The sequence below is a fragment of the Scatophagus argus genome, chromosome 2, assembly GCF_020382885.2.
Source record: "Scatophagus argus isolate fScaArg1 chromosome 2, fScaArg1.pri, whole genome shotgun sequence".
NCBI lineage: Eukaryota > Metazoa > Chordata > Actinopteri > Scatophagidae > Scatophagus > Scatophagus argus.
In genome coordinates, this window is record NC_058494.1 from 21,711,453 (window position 1) to 21,736,355 (window position 24,903).

At 41.5% G+C, this 24,903-nt stretch overlaps 1 protein-coding gene across 5 annotated transcripts in view; it reads right to left on the minus strand.

Moving 5' to 3' along the window:
• Positions 1–18,763, minus strand: part of fat1a (FAT atypical cadherin 1a) — a 73,105-nt gene extending 54,342 nt beyond the window's left edge. For all 5 annotated transcript variants that reach the window (XM_046418470.1, XM_046418461.1, XM_046418454.1 and 2 more), the window contains exons 1-3: positions 18,597–18,763; positions 13,733–17,022; positions 1,127–1,441 (exon numbers count right to left, since the gene is read on the minus strand). In XM_046418470.1, coding sequence (XP_046274426.1) covers positions 1,127–1,441; positions 13,733–16,994 — 3,577 coding nt within the window. In that variant the 5' untranslated portion in view covers positions 16,995–17,022; positions 18,597–18,763. The remainder of the gene's footprint in view (positions 1–1,126; positions 1,442–13,732; positions 17,023–18,596) is intronic.
• Positions 18,764–24,903: the final 6,140 nt, after the last annotated feature.

The window sequence follows — 24,903 nt, forward strand, 5'->3', positions numbered from 1 at the left end:
ATGGGACAACCTCAGGAAACAGGACCACACACATCAGCAAGGACGAACTGGAGCAACTGCTTCACTACGCATTCCTCATTTCAGTTTAATGAGCACTTGCGTTCACAGCAACAATATACCTGTGTGTAAACTTAAGAAAGAACAACAAATTCAGTAACCGGCACTTTCCGAGACAGATAACAGAGTTATAAAGAAGATACAAAAGTTATTCAATTTACACTTACTGCGGTGGTTGATTTATTTTATATTTGTTCAATGAAAGAAGTAAAGTTAACAGCTCTGAGTAGGTCCATACATGCATGGCGAACAAAGTCTTCATTGCAATCGTCCTTGCATTCTGAGTCCTAACAGTCCTAACAAGAATAAATCTGTACATTTCCAGCGAGGCTCTGTGCATACACAGAGCTTCACTTTGCACCTATTACAAGTATTTTCTCTGCTATTCAACTAAACATAGCTTGCTCCTGCAACTTTAAAAGATCCCAATGAAATATTAATCATCACACCATTTCCAGGGTACCATATGAGAACACACTTTAGAGTGTTAGAGTGGAAAAACCCCTGTAGGCTCAACCCACTCCTGTCCTGGGCTAAAACACTGTGTTCACACCACTGTTCCTTTTCACAAGAAAGGGAACAGGGAGCGCCATAGTTTGTCAGCCATGCTCTACAGTGCATAGCAAAATGCTCCCCAAGTCTCAAAGCATAATTTTACATGAAGTACAGTTCTTTCAGATTCACGTTCATGACCTTTAAAGTAGTTGATGGCTTTAGAAAAGAGCCGCATAGATGTGACACGTGATAATTAATAATTTTCATTTATCATGTCAGGATATCCCAATTGATCCTAACTTGCATGAAAAGACATGACTTTGGTGATGTAAGGCTGTAAAACAAGCTCTTGTTTTTATTATTTAACAATTTAAACAATGGTAGATAAACTGTACACTGGATAAAGTGGCGACCTACCAAATCTTATGAGCGTATTTCTTTGTTGCAGTTAAAATTTTCATTCTCAATCTAGCAGCCATAGTCATTGGTAATGGAATGCAACATCAGGGACTTCCTGCTCTGAGGATGCAGTGACATGTGACATAAAATGCCTTCAAAGTAACAGCAATCTTACCTGTTTTGGCATTAATGGTGAAGAAACCCTGGGGATTGCCGCTGGTGATCCTGTAGGTGAGTTTATCACTGGCCTTGGCATCTGGATCAACTGCATTTATCTGGATGATTGACACGTCTTTAGGGGAGTTCTCCATGACAGAGGGGTAGTAGACGGGTTCAGAGGTTTGCGGTGCATTGTCATTGACATCCTGCACTTCAATGTAGACCTCGACAAAGGCGGAGAGCGGCACCACGCCACGGTCCATCGCATAGACCGTGAGCCAGTAGTGAGGTGTCGTCTCATGATCCAGCAGCTCTTGTGTTCGGATAACACCTACGAGACAAGAAAGACATAAGCAAACTCTTTAGCCTGCGTCATGTCAGGGAATATTTTCACATAAAACACGTTCCCTGAGTCTCAAGTCACTGCCTACACTATCAGTGATTTCTGGAAATAAAGAGAACAGACGCTTGAGAACCAGCTGCCCCTGAACATCCAAGGTTGGTTAGCTGAAATATCTGAAGGTGGGATATTAACAGCAACCAATCAGTGCTCTCCTGTTTACATTCACTGCCAGGGAAGTTTTTTTTTACTGCCATGTGGGGGCTGTAGCCTTCAGCTGAGCAAACAAAAGAGCTTTCAGTAGCCTGTGACTTGTAGAAGTTGACAATGGTTAAATGGAAGCGCGGAGGATGGGTACGATTGGCTTTGAAAATATGGGACTAAGTAAGGTAGGTTAAAGTCCACCAAGATGTTTTGTGTGAATACGTCTATATGCACAAAAATTAGAGACTTAGAATTAGAGTCACAAAACTTACATATAATTGGTTTACTGAAACAACATGGTAAAAAACAATGGAATTCGGTTAGACACATAGATTTACATGCTTGACCTCTAAAGCACTAGTTTATGTGTTTGAAAGTCTGACACTAGCCAGTAGTGTGAGCTTTCCTGCTGATCTTTTGACAAAAAGCAATAGCAAAGTTCACAGGAGTGAATTTGATTTCGTGCTTTTCATCTCCACCCGATTCCACTTACAAGCACTCACCAGGTGCTCACTGAGAACATTTGGACTGACTATAGGAAAGGCCTAAGTGTGTGTGTGTGTGTGTGTGTGTGTGCGTGCATGTGTGTGCGTGCGTGCGCGCTTCCCTGTGTGTGTTTTTAAATAGGTGTTAGGGTGTTTCAGCTTTAGGGAGACGATGTGTGCACAAGCCTGTGTGTTCGTTTGCTTGTGAAAAGTGTTACCTTGTGTGGTCACATACATACTGATAACTTTTCAATGACTATGACGATATCTTAATTACTGCTACCGTCACGTACCTCCTGACTGATGTATGTGTATGACACGTAATTCATTTTCATTTTTACTCTATACAAGCATGAAAAAACTGCAAAGTGAACCAGATGCAAAGCAGCGTTTCTACAAACAAACAGTGGTTTTGCTGTCATGTTTGAGGTGACAATAAACAGGCACCCATGTTACAACTAATGAATGAGAACATTTGCATCAGTTTTCATCAATTTTCACCCACATCAAAACAACGTTCCTCTCTTTTTCTTGTCTTACAGTTTTTGATGCCTGAAAAATCCTTCAGAAGACTCACTAGAAAAACATTACACACAAGTGGGGACATTCATTAACTGTGAAACATGTGAATGTTGTAATGTATTTGTAATCAAGTTATGGTGTATAAGAAAACTGATTAATGCTAAATCAATAAGATCTTGACATACTTTCCTTATATTGCTTTAACAAAACAAAAAGCAAAGGCAAAAAATGAGGGAGAAGCTGCTGATAATGACATAGCATTGTAATATTTGGATAGCTTTCACCTGTGAGGTCTCGTTATTTCAACAAGCACAAAATACAAGGCAGTGAAGGGCAACACAAACACACAAATATCTTTGAGACAATGGAAACCCTGACAACCTTTATAATAACAGCCATTTCCTTGTCTGTGTAGCCATATAACCTAGATAAGTGCAATGGAAATTTATAGCTATCTTTGATTTTATTATCTGAAACTATTAAAAGTGAATCATGGTATATGGCACACCCGTATCATTACCACGTATGGGTGTTGTCCATTTTCTGACAATGAGCCTGACTCCATAACATACTTACAGTCACTGGTGGCCCAGATAAGGGAACCTCCACAAAACCATACACATGAGGACACGTTTCAAAGGTTCAAATAGTTCACGTAAACTATCTCTGCTGCTGCTGCTGCTCCCTTTGTTCCCTCACTGTAACTTGATGACTATAACTGCCATAAACTGAGTGGGCTTGGGGTGAGCGGACCTAACTGAGAGCAGCCAAACAACTCGTCTTGGGTAATGACAGATTTCTCCGAAAAGAGATCGCACTCCAAATGACACACCAAATTCTCTAATTTAACTCAGCGGGGGGTTGAGGGGGTACAGCTCATTTATTCTCTCGACCTGCTTTACTTTACTGTCCCCTGCATTTTGGGCCTGGGATTCTATCTTGTCATTAGTCATCATTATAGCCCTCTCAGCTTAGCTTGCGGCACGTAATAAGAAGGGTAGTCAGGCAAGGGAAAATAGGTGTCTCCCCAATGTTCCCTAAAGCCAAGACTTTATGGCAAAAACAAAATCAACCAGCATACCAAGAATGCAAATTCGATGACACTCTATAATCAAACTGATGGCCAAAAGCTGACAATACACAGAGAGAAACTGGCAGAGAAACTTAACTGAAGCTGTTAGTGTAACAGATGTGACATGACAATTAGCTCACAATAATTTCAAAATAAGAGTCATGACTAATGACACTATTGAAGCTGACAACATGCGGTGGATGAGCAGAGCAGAGACATAAAGGGTGGGAGGATAAATGTTTCACCCACAGAGAGGGAATTTGTGGGAAAGGGGACATTAAGTAAAGAACGTTTAAGATGAGAATGAATGAGACAGGGCGACACGATCGTGCAATTACGGTTGAAACAGGTTTTTTGGTAGAAATAGATCTGTATTTTAATTAGTGATCAATCTATGGATTATTTTCAAGAGTATGTTCTCCATGTTCTCTCTGTATCTCAGTACAAAGACTTGCAAGTTACTTGTGAATAAATTGCTCATAGATGAGAATGTGAGCGTAAATGGTTGCTTTCCTCTATGTGTTAGCTCTGAGATGAACTGGGGACTTGTCCAAGGTGTATTCCACCTTTTGCCCAGTGTCAGCTGGGATCGGCTCCAGCCACCCAGGACCCCGCTAAGGATGAGCTGTGCTACATGATGGATGGATGATTGAGAACGTGAAAACGACAGAGGTGGTCAAGTATACACAGGCACACATGTTGGTGAGACAAAGAACAACAGAAAAGAAGGGGCTAACGGGAAAGTTTGAGACACGTTTTGTGTCTCTGCCAAGTAGGTGCATATGCTTGAGTGCTCGTCTGTTTGACTGGCAGACACCAGCGTTGCAGAACAATTCCACATTTAATAGGGTCACACTTTTTCCTCACGGCCCTGCGTTTTCTATCTATCACCAGACAGGACATTAATTCATACTGTGCAGCAGAAAAACCTTACAAGTGCAGCTGCAAGGGTACTGTTACTGCCCACACTTTTGCCTTTTCACAATCAATGTCTATGTCAACTTGCCCACTTTTGTCCATAATCATCTAAACTGACTCAAAAACAGACAAACTTAACCTTAAATGTGTAAAACCACACAGGCAACAAAAACTTTTCTGCTAAGGCCTTTGGCTGAATAGTTACAAACAAAGCACATGAAAGGTGAATCTGAAGAATTCAGTTGCCACACCCGTCTCATATACCTAACCTTCCCACTAACGCACAAGCAAAACCTGCCCTTAGGCCACAAAAAAACAAAAAAAACAGACCATGCACCAGCCTCTTCCAGATTCGCTTTCCGCTTTTTTTTCCCCTTGCACTTTTCTTTTCCCCCTGGCTTTGTTCTTCAAAGTTACTTGAGAGCACAGAGGTGCGATGAAGTCTTCAGACAGTCAAAGGATTTCAAATTATCAAAACCAGCAGGTATTTTACGTATGTGTGCACTTGAAGCAACGTCCTGTGCAGACACACAATGAGTTCATTCTCTGCAAACTTGCAACCACAGGGAGTTTGAAGAGGGTGAAATTTGCTTTCGCAAAGCTGATAGGAACAGTTCAGTGCATGTCAAAAGTTGCCTAGTGAAACAAAGTAGAGTACACAGTACAGTACATGCTGTCAATACAAGATTAAGAGCGAAAAATATCAAAATCCAGATTTGTCTCTCGTGCTGGTTTTCTAATTTCTGCCCACACTCTGGAAACTTTAAGCACTGACAATTCACCCAAAAAGTGTGCAGCCGGTTCGACGTACACCAGGACTTCCTTGTTCATTCTGCAGTTGAAAAGCTGAGGCTCTCTTTGAACTACCTCAGTTAATTCCGCTCACCCCTAGCCCACATTCCTCAGCCTTCTCAGGCCTCCAGCTCACATGCTTACATAAACTTTCTCAGTGCTTTTTCTCCCCACCTCTCTTTCCACAGCACTGGCAAAATGCTTCAAATTCCACTACCACGTTGTAAGGCACAGTGTAATAGAAAGAGTCCTAAACTAAGCTTTCTGTTACCAAGCAACTTAATATCACATCATCCCAAAGTTCCCAGACATCTGTAGCCAAGATCTGTGCTTTAAAGACATTAAGCCTGTTGGTATTAAGTTAATGCCTGAAACCTTTGAAAAATTCAAAGATCTAAAGAATGCTCTCAGGTAAAAATGGTTTTTGGTGTTAAAAACATTGCCTAAAGCACTTATTTCATCACTTCGGTGCAATATGATTCAGTGGCTATTAGTCAAAGGTAAAGAAGACTTAGAGTTTTTAGTCAATATAAATATTCTTTTGGTACTGAAGCCAAGTTTCATCATACCGTTAAAATGAGATGCACTGGTCTGCAAGGGCTAGTTTCAAAGTGGTGACTTACTAAATCAATCATTAAACGTTTATTTAAATCTGCAGAGATGATGAAATAATTCTTTATAGTTCAGGAAATATTTGATTATGCTCACAAAGCTAATTTTTGAATGTAATTTAGCAAAAAGTTTTTTGTATAAAGATTTCTTTTGTTATTTTGGTGGGGAAAAAAAAAACTTTTGTACAATTTCAATTCACAGTCTCCGCAGTTTATCGTTACTAAAAGGCATTTTTACGTGTCAACCACATTCCATAATATCACTCAAACTTTTCACTCTATAAACTTAAGTTATACATTAGCACACTAATGTCAAATTTGTCACTCACTTAGCAATGCAATAAGGCTGAACAATATGCAAAAAAAATCACACCCTCAAAGGTTCTGTTTGTTCACAACCCCAAGATATTTAGTTTATTGTCTTAGAGGAGTGAAGAAAATATTCGCATTTAAGAAGCTAAAACCAGAGAATTATTATCTTTTTTTGTACAAAATTACTCAAACTAATAATTAATCCATTATCAAAATAGTTGGCGATTATTGGCGTAGTTGATAACTAATTGATCATTGTGGCTCTAATTAACAACTAATCTCTAGATTAATGTAGTACAACCCATTCTAATTTAGGTGTAAATCCATTCATTGTATTTAAGCCCTGATAGCTTTTGTTAAATTATTCAGAATTTAATTCATCGTCTGAAGTGATCCTGGTCAGAATTCTCTGTTAAATTGATCTTTATATGCGTTTTGTGTAATGAATGAAATCAAGGTCCTCATGGGTCATATTAGGTTTGGTCTTGGATATAACCGTAATGATAATACAGTATCACAAAAAAACCAAGTCCATCTTATCTCCTTCCAATATTCCGGACTATTGAACCAGTGAGTCGTTTTCAGTTCATGCATCACTGTGCACGCTCTACACTGTCAACACTGGCAGAAAAATGGCCGTCAACAGCTGGCTTACGGAAAAATGGTACTTAAGACTAGCTCGGTCATTTTCATCAGTCTAACAATGGAGAACACTGATCTGCTGTATGTCAGTGAAGGCCTGTTGTTGTTGTTTGTTTATATTTCAGTGGGACAGAAAACTGTTTCACAGCCAGCACTGACAGTGAGTGCAGAATTTCTTTAGCCATAATGCATGTATAAGGAATGTCGAAAGAAAACATAAAAATGAAAAATAAAAAAAAAATGTTTTTGTGCACTGACTGTGAGTGAGCTTTGTAAGAAGATGGAAAAGTCTTTTGATACAGTTATTATATCTCTGTAATGTATGACTGAATGGGTTTTGCTTTCTTTGTTTGTTTTTTTTTTTAATTGCCTATTTATTCCAGTTGAGATACCTTTTGGGGCTTAGCTGACAATACAAAGCTCCCATTGTTGTTGGGAACAGCTTTATTTCAAAGGCCCCTGAACAGCCCTAAGAGCAATACTCCTTGATTTAATATCACAGTATTATTTAGTTACTCTACCTCCTTGCCCCTAAGAGCTCTCTGCCCGGGCCTGGTCATCTGATAACAATGAGGACAACACAGTGTCCGTATTAATCATTTCCATACCACCATTCCTCTGGATATTTTTCTGACTCTCAACACCATAGCTCTCCCTATTCCATTATAATATAAAGAAAGTCAGTGGGTCAGTGTGCTCTTTTGGCCAGTCATTATACATTAATTAAATGTATAATATACATTAACCCTGACCGGTCAAAAGAGCACAATGATTTTCAACAAACAATTTGTCCAAAAGAGCACTATATAAAGTTAATGTTATTAGCCAAAATACCACTCTAATATCCATGCCAAACATCGTAAAACATGAGTCCAGGACCTCTTTAACAATTGCAACCAGTTTTTTCAACAACAAAACACAGCACAATGAAATATTATTAGCTTCAAAATGGCAGCATTTAACATAGGAGTGGGCAATCTGAGAGTTTAAGCGCAGAAATTAATCTTGAAAGGATCCACAATCTACATTTTATTCACAAGAATTTATTGTTCTCTTACTCCTGTTGGCAAACTTCACATAACCTTATTGACTAGCACACCACCTAACAAAGTCACAAATACATTTGCATTGTCCTTGTCAAATTTGGTGAGACTAAATGTGGGAATACTGACTCTGGTCACACAGGCGTGTTGTGGTGAGCTCAGACTTTTACTCTGAAAAGTCCCCAGCCAACATGGCCATAGTTACCAATTATTGGTTGTCAGACAGGCAAATGTAGTTGACTACACCCACTTCCCTGCACCTGAGTGTATTTGTGGTCAGGGCTATCACTTGACAACTACCAGACAGCATGAAAATGGCTATAAATGCCTTAAGTAGTCACCGAAATCCAAATAGAAGGTTAAAAGCATGTCAGTGCCTCTTATATCTCTGCCATAATTTAGCTGAGAGAGAAGCTCAGTTGTGTCCGTGGGGAAAACGCTAATATTCAAAAAATATCATTGCAGTTTGTATGTAATACTATACAGTGCTTTCAGGGCAGAGGTGCTGTTTAGCAGTGGCTTCAAGCATTAAATTATAATCAACTAAAACAGCTTAATGAAACCAGTTTTCGAGTAACTGAATAAGCAAATGCGCATGACGTCATTAGTGACTTCTGAATGTTTGTTGGGAAAGACACATACTTTAAAATATGTAATATAATGGAAGTACATCATCAGGAACAGACAGTATAAATCAAATTCATGAGAATCTTAGCAGGACAACAATTAACACACAGTGAAGCACATCCTCTGCACAAGGCAGCCTCATGTTTAAAAAGGTTTAATGGACTGAGAGAACAACATACTTTTAACTGGAGAAAGTGTGTTTTTCATTTAGTAACCTACAATCAACTTTGTCCCGTTGCACATTCCTGGTCCCGTCTCCACAGTAACAGCACTCAAGCAAAGACTATTTAGAATCATGTGCCACTTTGCAGTCCCACTTTTATCTCGCATGTATAGGCAGCGAATAGAAGATTAGGGACAGAGGACAACTTTTAGCAAACTATACTGATGTCAAAGCACCAACCATAAACAAATACAAGCATATAACTTTTCATTACCTCCAAGGGTCTGTTTACTTTAATCTGAACACAGTGAGGAAAAGAAGTGAAGAAAGAAATGAAGGACTTTGTTATTATGCATCAAACTGTTTTTTTCTTACACAAAGGATGCATTTACAGCACAGGCTGCAAATAGCTTCAAGTGAAAGGGCAATGCATATATTATCCACCAAGAAAGGGCAATGCATACATTATACAATCAGCATCTGCGTACCGAGACCGAACACACTCTGTTCTGGTCACCTTGTATACTGGATGATATCACCAAGCTAAGACATAACTTGCTTCAAACACATTTTCAGCTTCCACCGCTTTTCACTTCCACTGCAGTGTAGCCTTTGTATTAAAGTGCAGATGCACAAATTGATTGCCCTGTGACCAAGGCTATTTTATATGTATTAAAGGATCAGGGTGATATGGCACAAACCTGATGTCTCTGTACGCTGATTGAAATCAGGGGTTCCCAAACTTTTTCTCTTGGAGGGTGAAAACAGTAACTTAATAGTGGGTCATGGTACTGTACTAATAAGAAGCAGTACTAGGATTCCAAGTTCCCTTTGCCTGATTTCCTGTGCAAAAGTGTCATTCTGCTTGGTTTTTTGCTTTTATTTTCTGTGGGGGCCATGGGGTTAATGTCTGTCCATCTTTTAGACAGATTACATTGCTAATTTGCTTTTGTTGAGATGCTTTAATTACTTTTACATAATGAATTATCGTCAACTTGAGTAATGTTAACCTAACTTCATATGCCACTGTGAGTTCTGCACCGCTGGGGACAGCAGAAACGATGAGCGGAAAGAGAAGGAAGGAAGCAGAAACAAACCCATCATTTTAAAATGAAATTTCAAAATAAAGGAATGGATGGATATTTGTTGTTATTTCTGTCAAAAAAATGATTTTTTTTTGGTGCAAGGATGGGGGCGTTCCTGTTGGCCTGGCAGCTTGTCAGCCCTGTACAGCTACAGGGGAAACATTTGCTTTTACTGTTCTCGGGCTATTTTAGTAGCAGTGTTTGGCTACAGATTTTTGACTAGAGTAGGTCTCTTGTCCAAAAGGAGAGCTGTGTCCATCCCAACTCCTTTATTTTCAACCTTCAGTACAGTTTGTACCAAACATTATAACAAGTTTATTTAAAAGTAGTGAAAAAGACCCGTGTAAACGTGTCTCTTTCCCCCATCCCTTTGACTTTCTCAAATTCCTGCAGTTGTCTGCCTGAGCTTGTTATCAATTAAGGTTCAGCTTCCTGATTTGCACAATCCCCCTTAGTCATCCCAGACAATAGGAAATTAAAATATAGTTACTCACTGACAATAAAATTAAGTTGTCTTTTATATCTGTTGGTTTGTTGCCTGGTATAAGGTGTGTCAGGATGAATGTGAGTCAGGGGGACTTTGAGGAGTGGAGACATGTTTGGGTTCATCTCAATAAGCATTGTTTTATTGCTCGCCTGTTTTGACTCGCACTGGAAGCTGACTTCAGATGGGTTTAGTTTAGTTGACCCTGTAAAGGCACATACTTCTTTGGCTATATTTAATTTGAGGGCCCTGCACAAGGAGTTATAATCCTCACAACTTCCCTCACTACTGACCCACATACAGTATGCAGTGCTCTTTTGGATTATTCTACAGCCAAACAGTCAGCTGAGGGTGTGTGTCCAGCCAGGGAGTGCAAAACTGTTCTTTCACAGTTTTAGAGCGCCAGCTGCAAAGCCTTTCTGAAGAAATGGGTTTTTGCTTTTTTTAAAAAAAAATGGCCATCTACCACACTTGTGTCTTCAAAATTGGCATGACCCCCTGAAAATCTAGATGCCGGATCTGGATCCGGATGACCTCTAGGACCCCAACATTTAAAGGTGTAGCCAGTCAGTGATCGCATACAAGCCCTCACAAGTTAAGTGTGTGCTTCCTCCCCAGAACAAAATGGTGGAGAAACAAAGAGTACAGCAGTGCCTGGTGAGGGAACTCAAACCTCTCATAAACTATGAAATGCAGGCATATTGCCACAAAGTTAGATAAATAGACCAGGGCTAAAAACTATTGCTGGACTTCAACAGCAGAATGCCTACGTTGCTTTGTTTCTGCTGAATCTCCAAGTTGGTTAATATATTAAATGTAAGTACTTGGAAAGCTTTTAGTATATCAAAGTTCAGTGTTGTTGGTCCAGGTCTTTTAGGTCCCTAGAGGTCAAAAATCACTTTACTTTTAGAAAATGTTCAGATTAAATCAAGGACTGGTAAATTTGCTCTACAGCATGAAAAGTGGCCCAGTAAAGAACGAGTCTTGATAAGAGTAAGTTTAAATTAAGATGGCACTGAGCCAGTGACCACAGAGCTTTTAATAACACGGAGAATGTCTGGGCAAACAGTTGCCATGGACTCCCTGTGCAGTCTGACAGAAAAGGAACCATATCTGGAGAAGAAGACGTGGCTTGCATGCAAGGGCTTTACTTGAAATTGTTGTAAATGAGAGCCGGAAGGCATTCAATAAACAGCAATCACAGGCAACACTTTTAGACGTAATCTCTATTTCTTGCAAACAAATAACTTGCAAACAAAAGCATGACCTGTTTGCAAAATAAAATACAACCTATTTTTCAGATTTGTTAGATACCCCCATTGTGTGAGAATCACTCACTGCCCTCTTGCATCAACTAGAACAGTCTAATGCTTTCAACAACCACACTTTTTTACTCACAGCACTGGTGTTTCTACTGTGTTGTTGCGGATGGCGCTGTTAAGAGGAACAACTGAAAGAATTAAACTCTACAACACAGATGAAACCATGACTGATGTACCCTTAACAAACACAACTGCATGGGTTTAGAATTACAAGCATCAAGTACAACAGGAAAAGACTTGAACAGTCTTCCCTGAGTCCTTCCCACAAATTCCATAACTGAAGGTGTGTGGCTATTGGCATTTTTCCTCACTCCACTTTTCCATTTGTTTTCTAATTTTAAACCATTTTAAAAACATTGGTTAAGATTCACAACATGCAGCTGCAGCACTGAATATATAGCAGGGTGTGCACCCCTGCTTATGTTTTCCTTTTAGAAACAAAATATTCTAAATGCATATGGTAGCCTTAAAGACCGCACCCTTCATCTAGTGAAATCATAGGAGGGGCATTACCACCTTGGCTGTATTTAGTTGTCTACTGACCTCAGATGTAATCCATAATAACAGGACCCAACCCAGGACAATCCTATCATTGCACCTCCTGATAATCACTTAATATAAGCTTCAGGGATTAAGTAGAAGATCAGACCAGGCTCCTGGAGTCTGTACCCGACACAGGATTTTGAGTTAGAAACGGACTAACCGCTGGCCCGCAAATGGCCCCATCTGGACTAATACTGTAGTACTGCAGTCCATCTTAAATCTGCACTATTCCTTGAAAAAAGTTCAGTAAAATTAGTAGATAAATAGGAAGAAACTAAACTAAAACAACATAGAACAGCTTGAAATCCTTGCATGACAGCACATCACAGCATCCCTGTTCATAAAACTAAATCTTATTACATCAAATACCCAACCACTACCACAGAAACAATCACATACACACCACAGCTGACATACAGCCCTGGAGGACAGATGCTTCATAAAGCCTCATCTCCTTGTACTAAATTTACCAGACCAAAGTATTTCCCAACAGGTTCTCTGAGGAGACTTCCTGTCAACTTAGTGAATAATTCACATATACCTTATTTGTAATAAACATTAAACTAAAGATATAAACTGCATTTACAACAGTAAAAGTCAGCAGCAGAACAACAAACTGCATTTCCAGCTTCCTTATGCAGATATGAACCTTTGAGGCTACGTACCAAGAGAAATCAATGTATTATGCATTAAGTTTCACTGCCTCATTTAGACATTAAATATGTATAATGCAGAGAGACATTTAATTTCAAACAGGGAAATAAGTCACACTAAGCTGCCCAAGAATGTGGTTACTGACTTTTAAAAAGGAGGGCAATGAGCCAAGTCCAAAACATCCAAATCAGGTGATTGTTAGGTTTTGGGCAGGAACTTGTGGAATTCCAGACTGCTTATTTTGAGCTAATTTGAGTCAGCTGTTAAAATCAGTCTTGGCAGCTGAGCAAGTATTAACATATTTCGTTGAAAATAATTAGAAACCTGCAAGCAAATCCAACCTTCACCACAATATTGAAAATATGCTGTCGTAAAAAAACTTTTTGATTTCAATGTTATTACAGCACTTTACAGATAACAGATATGCTCATTTTCCAAAGTGAAACAATTACTACAATTATACAAATATTTAATTGAGAGCATGACTGTGGTAGAAGGAGGTGAAATCACTCAAAACCTTCTTGGAAGCCTACCACAGCAACTATGCAAGAATGTCTACACAGGTCTGAAAGAGACAGCTGGTCCGTCTGTTCCTGCCGTCAATTCCCCCACAGAAGCAAAATGAGTGGAATCAGGAACTTCACCAGTCTCCTGGACGAATCCCTACACTTCACTGCTCCACATTATGATATGACTGATAAACTTTCCTCATGCAAATTATTTCTAACCAATGTATGCCTGTTCCAGAAAGTAACACAAGCTGCATACTGCTCTATAGTGACACTGGGAAAAGAGAGACTCACCAGTTTCCTCATCAATGGTAAATATCCCCAGGCCAGATCCATCTCGTATGGAGTATCGAATCTCTCCGTCTCGTCCTCTGTCTTCATCTTCAGCTGTTACAGTCATCACAGACGTCCCTATGATTGCATCTTCTTTTATAAATCCTTTTTCCACAAACGACCGGAACAGAGGCCTGTAGAGATTCTCGTTCACATCCACCACATCCACCTCAATGAAACAGGTAGAGGACAAGGACATGGGCTTCCCTTTGTCTTTAGCTTTTGCCGTCAGATTGTACACTTGTTTTGTCTCATAGTCTAGATTTTGAACGATCCGCAGAGCACCGCTGAGCTTGTCCACTTCAAAATTCCCGTCTCCGTTATCAATAAGGCTGTATCGTACCTGACTGGACGGTCCGACATCGGGATCGTGAGCCTCCAGCCACATAATTACAGTACCGATGGGAACGTCTTCCCTCACCTTGACGCGATAATTAGGGGGGACAAACTTGGGTGGATTATCATTCACATCTTCCAAGGTGATCTTAAGCGGCACTGTTGACACCAACTGAGGCTCATTCACTGCCTGGTCACGTGCCGCAATCTTCAAAATGTAAACTGGATGGAGTTCGCGATCCAAAGGTTTGATCACAGTCACAACACCAGTGTCCTCACTGATAGCGAAATGATCTGTGCCTCCCAAAATTGAATATTTCACGACTCCGTGATCTCCTTGATCTTTGTCCGTCGAATCCACCTGGATAATTTCTGTCCCAACTGGTGTACCCTCACTTATTTCAGCTGAATATGAATCTTGCAAAAATTGAGGGCTATTGTCATTGGCATCCAGGATCTTGACACCCAAGAGGCGAGATGAGGACTTCTGCGGGATGCCAAGGTCATAAACTGTGACGTTGAGGGTGTAGTAATCTGATGTTTCCCTGTCAAGAGGAGAATAAACCAAAAGCCAGCCGGTTTCCATATCTACTATGAAGCGGCTTTCTGTGTCTCCTCCTGAAATGACATACACAAGTTTCCCATTGAAGCCACTATCTGAGTCAGTGGCACTTAAATGGACAATACGGGCCCCGACAGGCAGGTCCTCTTTTACTTCGATGACACTGGGGAAAGACTCTGCAAACTGTGGAGAGTAACGGTTAACTGAGTGAATGTCCATTAAGTTGTCATCTGGTTCAGCTTGCGTGTGGATCTTGCTGCCTTGAAGTAGCTTTTCAGCCAACATGGTAGCGACACCAGTTTCAACACACTTTAACTGGACAGGCTTGCGTGCCGTGATTACAGTTATGTTCATAATCATCGGCTGAGTCTCGTGCTCCCCGTCTGTGGCAATGATTTGTAAACTATGATGGGACACTTTAGCTGCCTCTCCCTCGCTCAGTGTGCGCTTCAGCGACAGCACGCCAGAGTTTGGGTTCAGTTCAAACAGATCGAGATCATTCCCGGCTTTAATATTGTACCGTACAAGCTGCAGTTCATCAGCATCTATAGCAGATACTGTTGTTATCTGCTCTCCAACGCCGTGATCCCTCGGCACTGTCACTTCACAGTCTACATTTTCAAACAAGGGCTTATTGTCATTCAAGTTATTTAATGTCACTGTGACTGATGCCTCCACCTCCCTCCGGAAAGGGGATCCCCAATCTGATGCCCTGACTTTGAGATTGTAAATCCTTGGCATGAGCTCGTAATCTAGTACCTCTGAGGTACTGATGACACCAGAGAAATAGTCTATGACAAATGGCTGAGGGCTGAGATTGGTAATGCTGTAGGTCACGTAGCCATTCTCGCCTCTGTCGAGATCAGTGGCTTTAACCGCCACCACGCTGGTCCCTATGGGTACATTCTCATCAACACTGGCCTTGTAAGATGACTGCTGAAACTCAGGTGCATTGTTATTCACATCAATCACATCAACAATCACTTTTGTTGCAGCCTTTTTGTCAGTGGTGATGACGTCTAGCTCAAATCGGGGGGCAAAATCAGCACTGATTGGACCAGCAGTGCTGATTAAGCCAGTATCTGGATTGATAGTAAATCTGCTCTTGTCAGATTTGTGTCTAAAAGCATATTTTAGCTGTGGATACTTTGGAACGGCTGTTACCATGGTGACAGGTGTATGAAGAGGGGCAAATTCGCTCAGATTGACTCTGTAAATGGCCTTTTCAAATATCGGAGGGCCCACTTTGAACTGTGGAGAAGTCACATGTACCAATTTAACAGATGAAAACTGAGGAGGGCTGCCTTTGTCCTTTGCCTGCAAGGTGAGGTTATATCCAAATGGCTGGCTGTCCCAGTCTACATCTTTGACTGCTTTTATTTTATACTCCTTGCTCCCAGGGCTGATTCTCACAGCCTTGAACTGCTGAAGAGGGTCACCGGCCACAATGCTCAGTGACGCTATCTCTCCGTTTGGTCCGTGGTCACCGTCTTCCACTGTCACAATGGCGTAAGTGGGGTCATGGTCTGCATCTGACGGGGCCAAAGTCACAGCAGTGATTACAGGGGCATGCTCATTGGCCTGCTCCACCCTCACCGTGAGTTTGGCCATGCTACTGAAGCCACTGCTGCCGTACAGCTTCATCCCTCTATCCACCGCCAGGATCTCCAACTCGTACAGCTTTCTCTCAGAGAAGTCCAGTTTGCCGGTCAGCGTCACGACACCGCTCGTGGGATGAACTGCAAACATGTCGGTCCACTCTCTGAAACTATAGTAGTATTCTCCATTCGTACCGATATCTGCATCTGTCGCCGTGACCTTGGCCACACTTGTACGTATAGCTGTGTTTTCTGGCAGAGAGATGCTGTAGGATGTTGGTGAGAAGAGAGGCCTCAGATCATTCGTGTCCAGTACCTGCACCTTAACTCTAGTGCGACACTCAGCATTAGTGCTCCTCTCTGAAGCTTTAACAGTCAGCATGTAGTGGTCTTTAACCTCCCGGTTCAGAATGGCAGTGCTGCCTCCTTTGGTCCTTATTCGCAAAAAACTGAAATCTCCCAGCAGGTAGTCCTCTGCTTTGAATAAGTTCTCATTGTCTCCAGAGATGATTTTGTACCGTATCTCCCAGGCTGGATCTGAGATATAGATCCCCATCTTGGTGTGACTCTCTAAGTAAGTCTTAGCAGCAGAGTTCTCATATATGGTGGCATTGTAAACAGGGTGGGTGAATTGCATGGAGGCAGCCCTCCGCATCCTTTGGTTCCCTGCGCAGCCACAGAGGAGCTGCAGGAGCAGCACAAGCAGTGCGACCAAGTGCTTCCCCATTATCGTACCGTGATCTTCACAGAGTCACCTGGAAACAAACAAAAAGTGACAGTTATTTCTGCGCTACTTTATCATGAAAAATACATTTAGCAGATAAATAACTGTCATGACAAGTAACGCAATAAGAATAGTTAAGAACCACATGAAATCAAAATTTTTTTACTATCAACCTCCACAGAATGATAGCCTAAAACCATATTCCCCTCTTCCCTGTGCGCTTTCCAGACTCCTTTAAATGTCATAACAAGTGATGGCTGGGCTGATAAATGGCTAAATAGGTTCCATGTGGAAATAAGATGAAGCAGTGCAGTCAGTCAGGTGACGAGATCTAAGCCTGCACTGCTCCCATGTCTGCACAACGCCAGATGCCAACTTCATGCACTTCGTAACAGAGGAGCCTCATTTATCCAGAATCTCAGTTTAATGAGCTCAGAGAAAAGAACTGGCAATATGAACACATGTAAATCTTTAATTTCCGTGCTGATATGAAAACACTTTCGATGTATGACAGTGCATTTAATACTGCTTTCTTTTACTTGTGTCTGGAAATGCAATGAAATTAAATCCTCACCCACTAAGGATTAAAAAAAATTCAAATTTACACAAGCAGCTACAACTGTGTGATCCAATAACTTACAATGACGCTGGACTTTGCAGCCTGTAACGCCAGCAGGTACAAAAATACAAATAAAATCACAAGATTCCTCATTTCTGGCTCATCGAGCTGCAATGACTGTTAAAGCCACGGAGGAGATGACTCTGAAAATGCTTTCAAATTACAGATTCATTCGTTTACAGCCGCTTTACAGCCTCTCGGGCTGCGTGGGAGTCCGTACAAAGACAAATAAAAGCAAGACATCGCTATGTCTGCGCAGGAGCGCCGTTCATAAAAACCCACATTATTTACTTTTGGCGTGTCAAAACGACCCGAGTGGGGTTTAGTTATTAATGCTTTATGTGGGGTTAATAAGTGACGGAGTGGAGCTAAAGTCACCTTAAATCTGAACCTATCGCCTGCAGGTAGCCTACAAAAGAACCATCTGCTTGTGGGCGACGAAAAAAAAAAAGAAAAAGAAAAGAAATCCAAGTAAAACTAAAACTTCCACTTTATTTATACACAAAGCACAAAACAGATTTATCGTTTGCTGGTTTTGGTTTCTCTGCAGTCTCTAAACAGTGATCCGCTTCCATGAAGAAAAACAATGAACTGTTGGAAGAAAATGAGTTAGGAGCCTCCAGACTATTTCATTTCTAACCCCATCCCCCAGCTGAAGCCATTCACTGCACGGAACGATGGCAGCCGTGCGCTGAGCAGAAACCTGCTTGGAGGGGGGGGAAAGAAAGCAGTTTTCCCAACACCCCGCACTTTTCCAACAATACATAACACAGAGCGTAAACTACAGCCATTACATTGTACCCATCCGTGCAATAAAAACCGACAATACACCAAAAAGTTTTGTACGGGCTAAACTTCCCCAGCGGCGGCTGGTTTCTTTCACGGCTCACAATAGCCGACTTAACTGAACTTTTTTCAAGCGTCACAAAGATGGAGAAGCTAAAACTGAAAAGAACCGCCGAGTACACAAACAACGATTCACGTACCTCTTCTTTTATTAATCTCGTATATTTGGAGGTTTGGCATGTGGTTTAAGTAGTCCAAATCTCGGCATGGTAATACGTGGACTTGTCTCCTCTCCGTTACTCCATCTACTACCAGCAGGCAGCCTCTCTCTCTCTTTCGTCTCTCGCACCGCTTCCCCTTTCTCTCCCACATTGGATCTGCCCGGTATCTCTCCGCGCTGCGCACGTCCGGATCTACTTACCGGCTGGCAGCAGGATAAAACCTTTCCGCTCGTAACCCCAGGACCAGGCTAGCCTACTTTGATTTACTGTGTCAAGGCTGTGGTAAATTAAATTAAATACATCTTAAATTATTATTTTTGTTATGATTCCTCAAAATGACCATCAGGCAACTACAGATGTAATTTATGTTACTCTTTCAAGTGACTTTCTCTCCATGTATAATAGTTCCAATAAGCTTAATTAAAATAACCTACAAAAAAAAGTCCTCCTGGGCATATCCTTACAAGATATCCCTGTGCTGCTCAAATGGGACTAACTTTAATCCAATATTCACCTCTTCAGCTGCGGTCCAAACCACTTTTTGTGGCGTGACGAGGTTATTTTATGAAAAACACACAAAAAAAGGATGAATTGTTTGACCTCAAGCCATGTAAGCAAACTAATGCTATAAAGAGTTTTAATTATGCAATAATTTATGCCCGCCGTTCTGAAAAATGACCCGTGAATTCACATCCTGATTCTGTTGTCAGCGTAAAAAGGTGGATAAACTCAGCTCAGGGTATCCCTGATGGTGATGAATAGACTAATAATAATAATAATAATAATACTCATAATACAAAGTTCCTCGCGCGTGCGGTTGCATTTTAAGTGTTTTGACAGCAGTTCTGCAGATTATCTTCTTCTCATTATTCTTACTAATGCAATAGTTTTTTTTAATAGCCTGGATTAGGCTGAAAAATAATGTACCCAGCAGTTTGCATTTTGGCATGAGAGCACGCTGACTGATGGTGGAGGCACACACACACACACACACACACACACACACAGAGTCATGTTGACTGCTTCTCAGACCAAAGCTTCTCCACAGGAACACAGGAGTGTAGCTGCTATACGACTGATGGCGCTGTCTCACTGTTCTTGCCCGGACTGCAGCGATACAGGCTGGTGCGCCTGCAGAAAGCCGGCGCTGCGTGCAGCTTGATAACTTGTCAACTTTTACTGCTCCTGGCTCTGTGTGTGTGTCTGTGTGTGTGTGTGTGTGTGTGTGTGCGTGTGCATGTGCATGCAACAAGCGTGCACATTGGTTGGCTGGTTGGTTGGCACAAGTCGGACAGAAACGCCGACTTTCCTTCACCGCCCTCTGAAAGCGATGCTTCGAAGTGAGCACAAAGTTTTAAGGCTCGTTTGCAGAAACAAAAGCATGAGCCCGGCGCTTCTAATTTTACTCAGAGCTACTCACCAGACCAGCCGGGTGATCGTCGACTGCCTCTCCAAACTTCACTTTACATAAATCCTGGCAGGGTTTGGTAAATATTTTTTGGCGAGCATCTCTCTAAATGAGGGTGGTGTTGGGGGGCTTGTGTTCTGCGAGAATCCGTCACCTTCTTCCTCTTCAGTCCCTCTTAGTCTTCAGAGTGTTCAGTTCCGATCCGCTCAGAGCCGCAGAGTCATCACACTTGGCGGCTTGATACAGTGGAGCTGTAGCCTATGGTCTGCCTCGGTCCTCTCCTCCACAACCGCTCAGGTAGAGTCGCACACTGTTGGTGCCTTCAAGTAATATCGGAAAAATCGCAACCCTGTCAGGAGCGCACGGGGAGAGAGAAGAAAAGATATATTTTTAAAAATACCAAAGTCGTGATTTTCTTGCCAGCCTCGCCAACATTAGAGCTACTGAGACGGGGGCGGAGTGAGAGGAAGTCACACCAACAACTGAAGGAGAAAGTGATGTCTCTGATTGTTAACCTGTGCAGTCTTTGTTTTGGCTCTCAGCTTATCTGATTATTTGTCAAGTGACAAGTGACAAATCCCACTTAGTCCAATGAATTAATTAAAACGTGGAGTGTGTGTCCAATGCTCTGTTTCTCCCTCAGCATAGCCTAGTTTATGCATTTCTCAAATACAAAACGGCCATTAAAACACATGCTCTGTTACAGGGTCCTGTCGTTTAATATATCTGTACTAAAAAGGTACATGGAAGTCATTAGAAAAACTGCAAAGTGGGAGATATCACATGTCCTTGAAGGCACCCACCATCTGACACCTTCAGCCTGAGATACGGCTCTGACGTCACGGACTCCTCTCTCGTGCCATGCGTGCACAGCTCAGTGTGTTGCCTGCAACTTAGCCATGTTCATCCTCTCCAAAAATTCCAGCAACCAGCTCACAGCACTTCCTTCCATGTCTCTCTTAACTCAGTCTACAAATTGTGCTCCCGTGCTCTTTTGAGGTGCAGTTTTCATGGTGATCAGTGAATGCACTTGAGCATCAGAGACAGAAACGTCCTCATTCAGCTCCTCGACCATGTGCTCAACGGCTAAACTCGACACCGTGCTGTGAAGTGGCTGCCAAAAAATGCCAGAGCACAGAGCTGCTTGTGAGCGGGCGGTCCAGCGTGGGAATCTCAGCCTGTAATGTCCATTGAGCACTGGCTCATTAAAGTCACATTTGCCTACAGGCTGAGTAAACGAACAAGACCTATGGGTCTGGTGTGTGTGTGTGTGAGAGAAGAAGGGACAGAAAGATTGAGCGTGTGTGTCAAGGAGCGAGTGTGTAATGTTTCATCTGTCTCTCCTCTGTTGGTCTCCCCTCTATCTCGCTCCCAGTTTTGTTCTAGACAATGTTAGGTATCTGAAACAGATTTTTCCCCCCTCTTTCTCTCCCTCTGTCCCTTAGCCTTCCCTCTGATCTGCCTGTAAAGCCTTAATTGAATTCAGGTCAGGTGATGCCCAGGGCTGGTTCCACTGCTTTGATCTCACCAAGTGTTTGCAGTCCTGGCTGCTGGGGGTCAGGTCCTCGTGCCTTATACATAGCCCTTATGGATGTATAGTGTTTGCATTGGGGAACATCTCCAGCCCCTTAATAAGAAGGAAAGTAACTACAAAGACTCTGACAGAGGAGAGGAAGTGTTCAGGTCCTTTACGTAAGTGAAAATACTATTGCCACGTTTTAAAAAAATACTCTGGTGCAAGTTAAAGCTCTGCATTGGAAATGTTAATTAAGTAAAAGTATAGAAGAGGAAAATTAGAGGAAAATTAGCTTGAAATATGAAAACTATTCAGTGCCTGCGTCAAAAAAATGCCCACTTTGACGTTTACACCATCATATATTGTTAAAGTATTATTACTCATGAATTAATTTGAATGTACAACTGATAATTTCATTATGAATTAGCCTGCTGATCATTTTCTCTGATAGAGCAGCTTCAGGTATCATCCGCTAACTAAGATCTGAGCTACGCGACCTCGCCTCCACCCCCGAAAGAAAACAGCTCGAAAGAGAGAGAGGATGAATCTCCAGGGGGGACGAAGAACCAGATCAACGACCGGATGAAGCACCGACAGCCAGGAGAGAGAGAGAGAGAGAGAGGAGGGAGGGGTGGAGAGAGGAGGAGGTCCCAGGACAGCTGATGGTCCAGCACAGAGAAGCCTGAGTGCAAGAGAGGAAGAGGAGAGACTAGGGAGCGAGGGAGAGGGAGAGGGAGAGGGAGGGAGGGAAGGGTGGTGCAAAGGGTTGGAGAGATGCAGTCAATATCTGAAAGTTTGCGGTCCGTTAGTTGAATTAAAATGATCAGTTATCAAAATAGGCAATTCATCTTTCTGTCAATAAACTAACTGATTAACTGACCAGCTGTATCAGCTGCGCTTGCCCATAATGTATGATAATTTCTGACAAAACATCATATTTTTAGTACAGGTACAGGTACCACTAGACTGTACTCAATTACAGTCCTTCCACCACTGTGCTGCATGCAGTGCGACCTCTCAATGACAGACACGTCAGCTGCATTGAGTGCTGTACAGGTGTGAAAGGCTGCTTTCAGTCTAAATGCCTCTTAATGTCATACACATCCACTACAGATTGTACTGCTGATGTTGGGAGATGTTGAGAATGGGCACGGACTGGCATGGCCAGTGAGTTACTTCCCCTTTCCCCGTGACTAATGTCTTAAACTGAAGGTTCCCCTGCAACGTGAAACCGCACAGAGATCAGCAAAAGATACAGATGATTTGTAGTGTGCCTGCAGCAACAGAGCACCCAAGTATCTGTTACTCCCACTGCTCGGTCTGTGTAGAATCTGAATCCTGAGGCAGAGCTTAACTGTAAAAGAGATTAGAATAATTCAATATCCATCCTGCTGTGATGTCCTCAAGTAGAGACACTGACCCTCCCACGGCCGATGACTCTGCTCTTAAAATGAGCCTCTAGAGAGAAAAGAGAATACGTTATTGTTAAGTGTGCTACTTCCACACTACCCAAAGAACCGATATTTTAGGCCTCAAAATTAATTTTTAGAAAATAACACAATAAATTTGTGGAAATAGTAGTAAGAGACAATTGGCTTTTCCCCCTGCAGCTGGAGACAAACTGCTGTGCTCTGAAAATAAAGTCTTCTGCTGCCTCAAGCAAAGCAGGAGATTATCTTAGCAAAGCTCCTTGGTTGTAGAGGCTTCCGTAATTACCTAAAAATAAAAAATAAAAATAACACAAGAATACACCGTGCTGTATCTGGAGAGTTAGCATCACTGCATTATTTATTCAGTGTTCCTACTTTAACAGAGCATGCAAGTGAAAAAATAAAATGTGTGAAATAGATTAGTGCACTTCTGTCTACATGCAAGGCCATCATGAAAACGTGTGTTGTGCCCTGCAGGGACATCAATACACCCCTTTTTTCCCCCTCCTTATAAACTCTACATTTGACTCAGAGCGGGGTTGTGTTTTCATGTTCCTTGTTATTTGCTGGTTCATAATCCACATTAGATGACTGTAGTACACTCAAAATGTACTGCAAACACACTGTTCACCTTATTAGCCCAGAGATCACGTCACCCGAGAAGAAAACGTGTAGTTGCATGTGTTAACCGGATTGCAAGCCAGAAATATTCTTCATTTTATTATTCTTGCTGCCCAGTTACTAACGCTCATAGTACATGAAGGACACCATGAGACATCTTCTTAGGAGGTGATGTTATCTTTTTAATATTTTACTATATTGCACTTTCTTTTCTGGCAATACAAGAATTGTGTGACACTGTTTTTCCATCTATCAAAATACAAAACCGCTGATACTGATTTTCAATACACCTATTCACAGTTAGCTTAACGTAGCATTAAGCCTGGAGAAAGGTAAACAAACAGCCCAGCCGTGTCCAAAGTTAGAAAAATCTGCTTGCCAACACATCTAAAGATTAATAGTAAACATGTTATATCCTGTTCAATCCTGACAGAAAAAGTTCTGGATTTATGCAAGCTGTATGCACTAGCTGCTGTGATATGTGAATTTTTGTCTTCTTATTTAACCCCAATATGGCAAACTATTCAGAGAAATGGACAAATTCTATCAAAGTGTGGGTTAAATTAGGAGATTGACACCATTTAGCAAAATGACCGGAAACAGGGAGAAACAGCTAGCGTGATGCTGTGCTAGGCTAGCAAAACCTTATCCTAAAAGCCTACCAGTGCCTGTAAAGCTTACCAAAAAACAGGTTATACCCCGTCGGTTTAATCCTTACAATAATTTAATTGTTAAAACGACAAATAGGCAGATTTTGTTACCTTTTGACCACATGTTTCCAGTCTATATGATAAGCTAAGCTAACTAGCTGCTGTATGCAGCTTCATACTTAACAATTGAAGCTGTTATATGGATCCTATGTAATTCTTGTTTGTAAAGCAAAAGGTTTTAAATCCAAAAACGTTAAATGACTGTTCTTAGAGCAGTATTTGTAATCATAATTGGTCTTTTTTAATCATGTTGCTCAAACGCACTGAAAATGCACTGACTCTGGACTCTCTGGAGTTGCTGATTGGCTGGCTCGTAGAGTAGGTGGTTTATATATAATATATTTGAAGAGTGTGTGCTAAACATATCATGACAGCTTAACATACAATGCAGCCTGTGCAGTGTCAGTGCAAGCAAAAAGCTTGACTGAAGTAGAATAAATTGTTATGATTTAGGATAAAATAATTTAATCTGCTTTAACATGCAGACTCACTCTCTGGTTCTGCGGTATATACTGCTGTCACACACATAAGCAACATGTCAACATACAAAATTTGGTTTTAATTTTTCCTGAAGTACACCTCCTTTGGTTTTCTCTCTTGA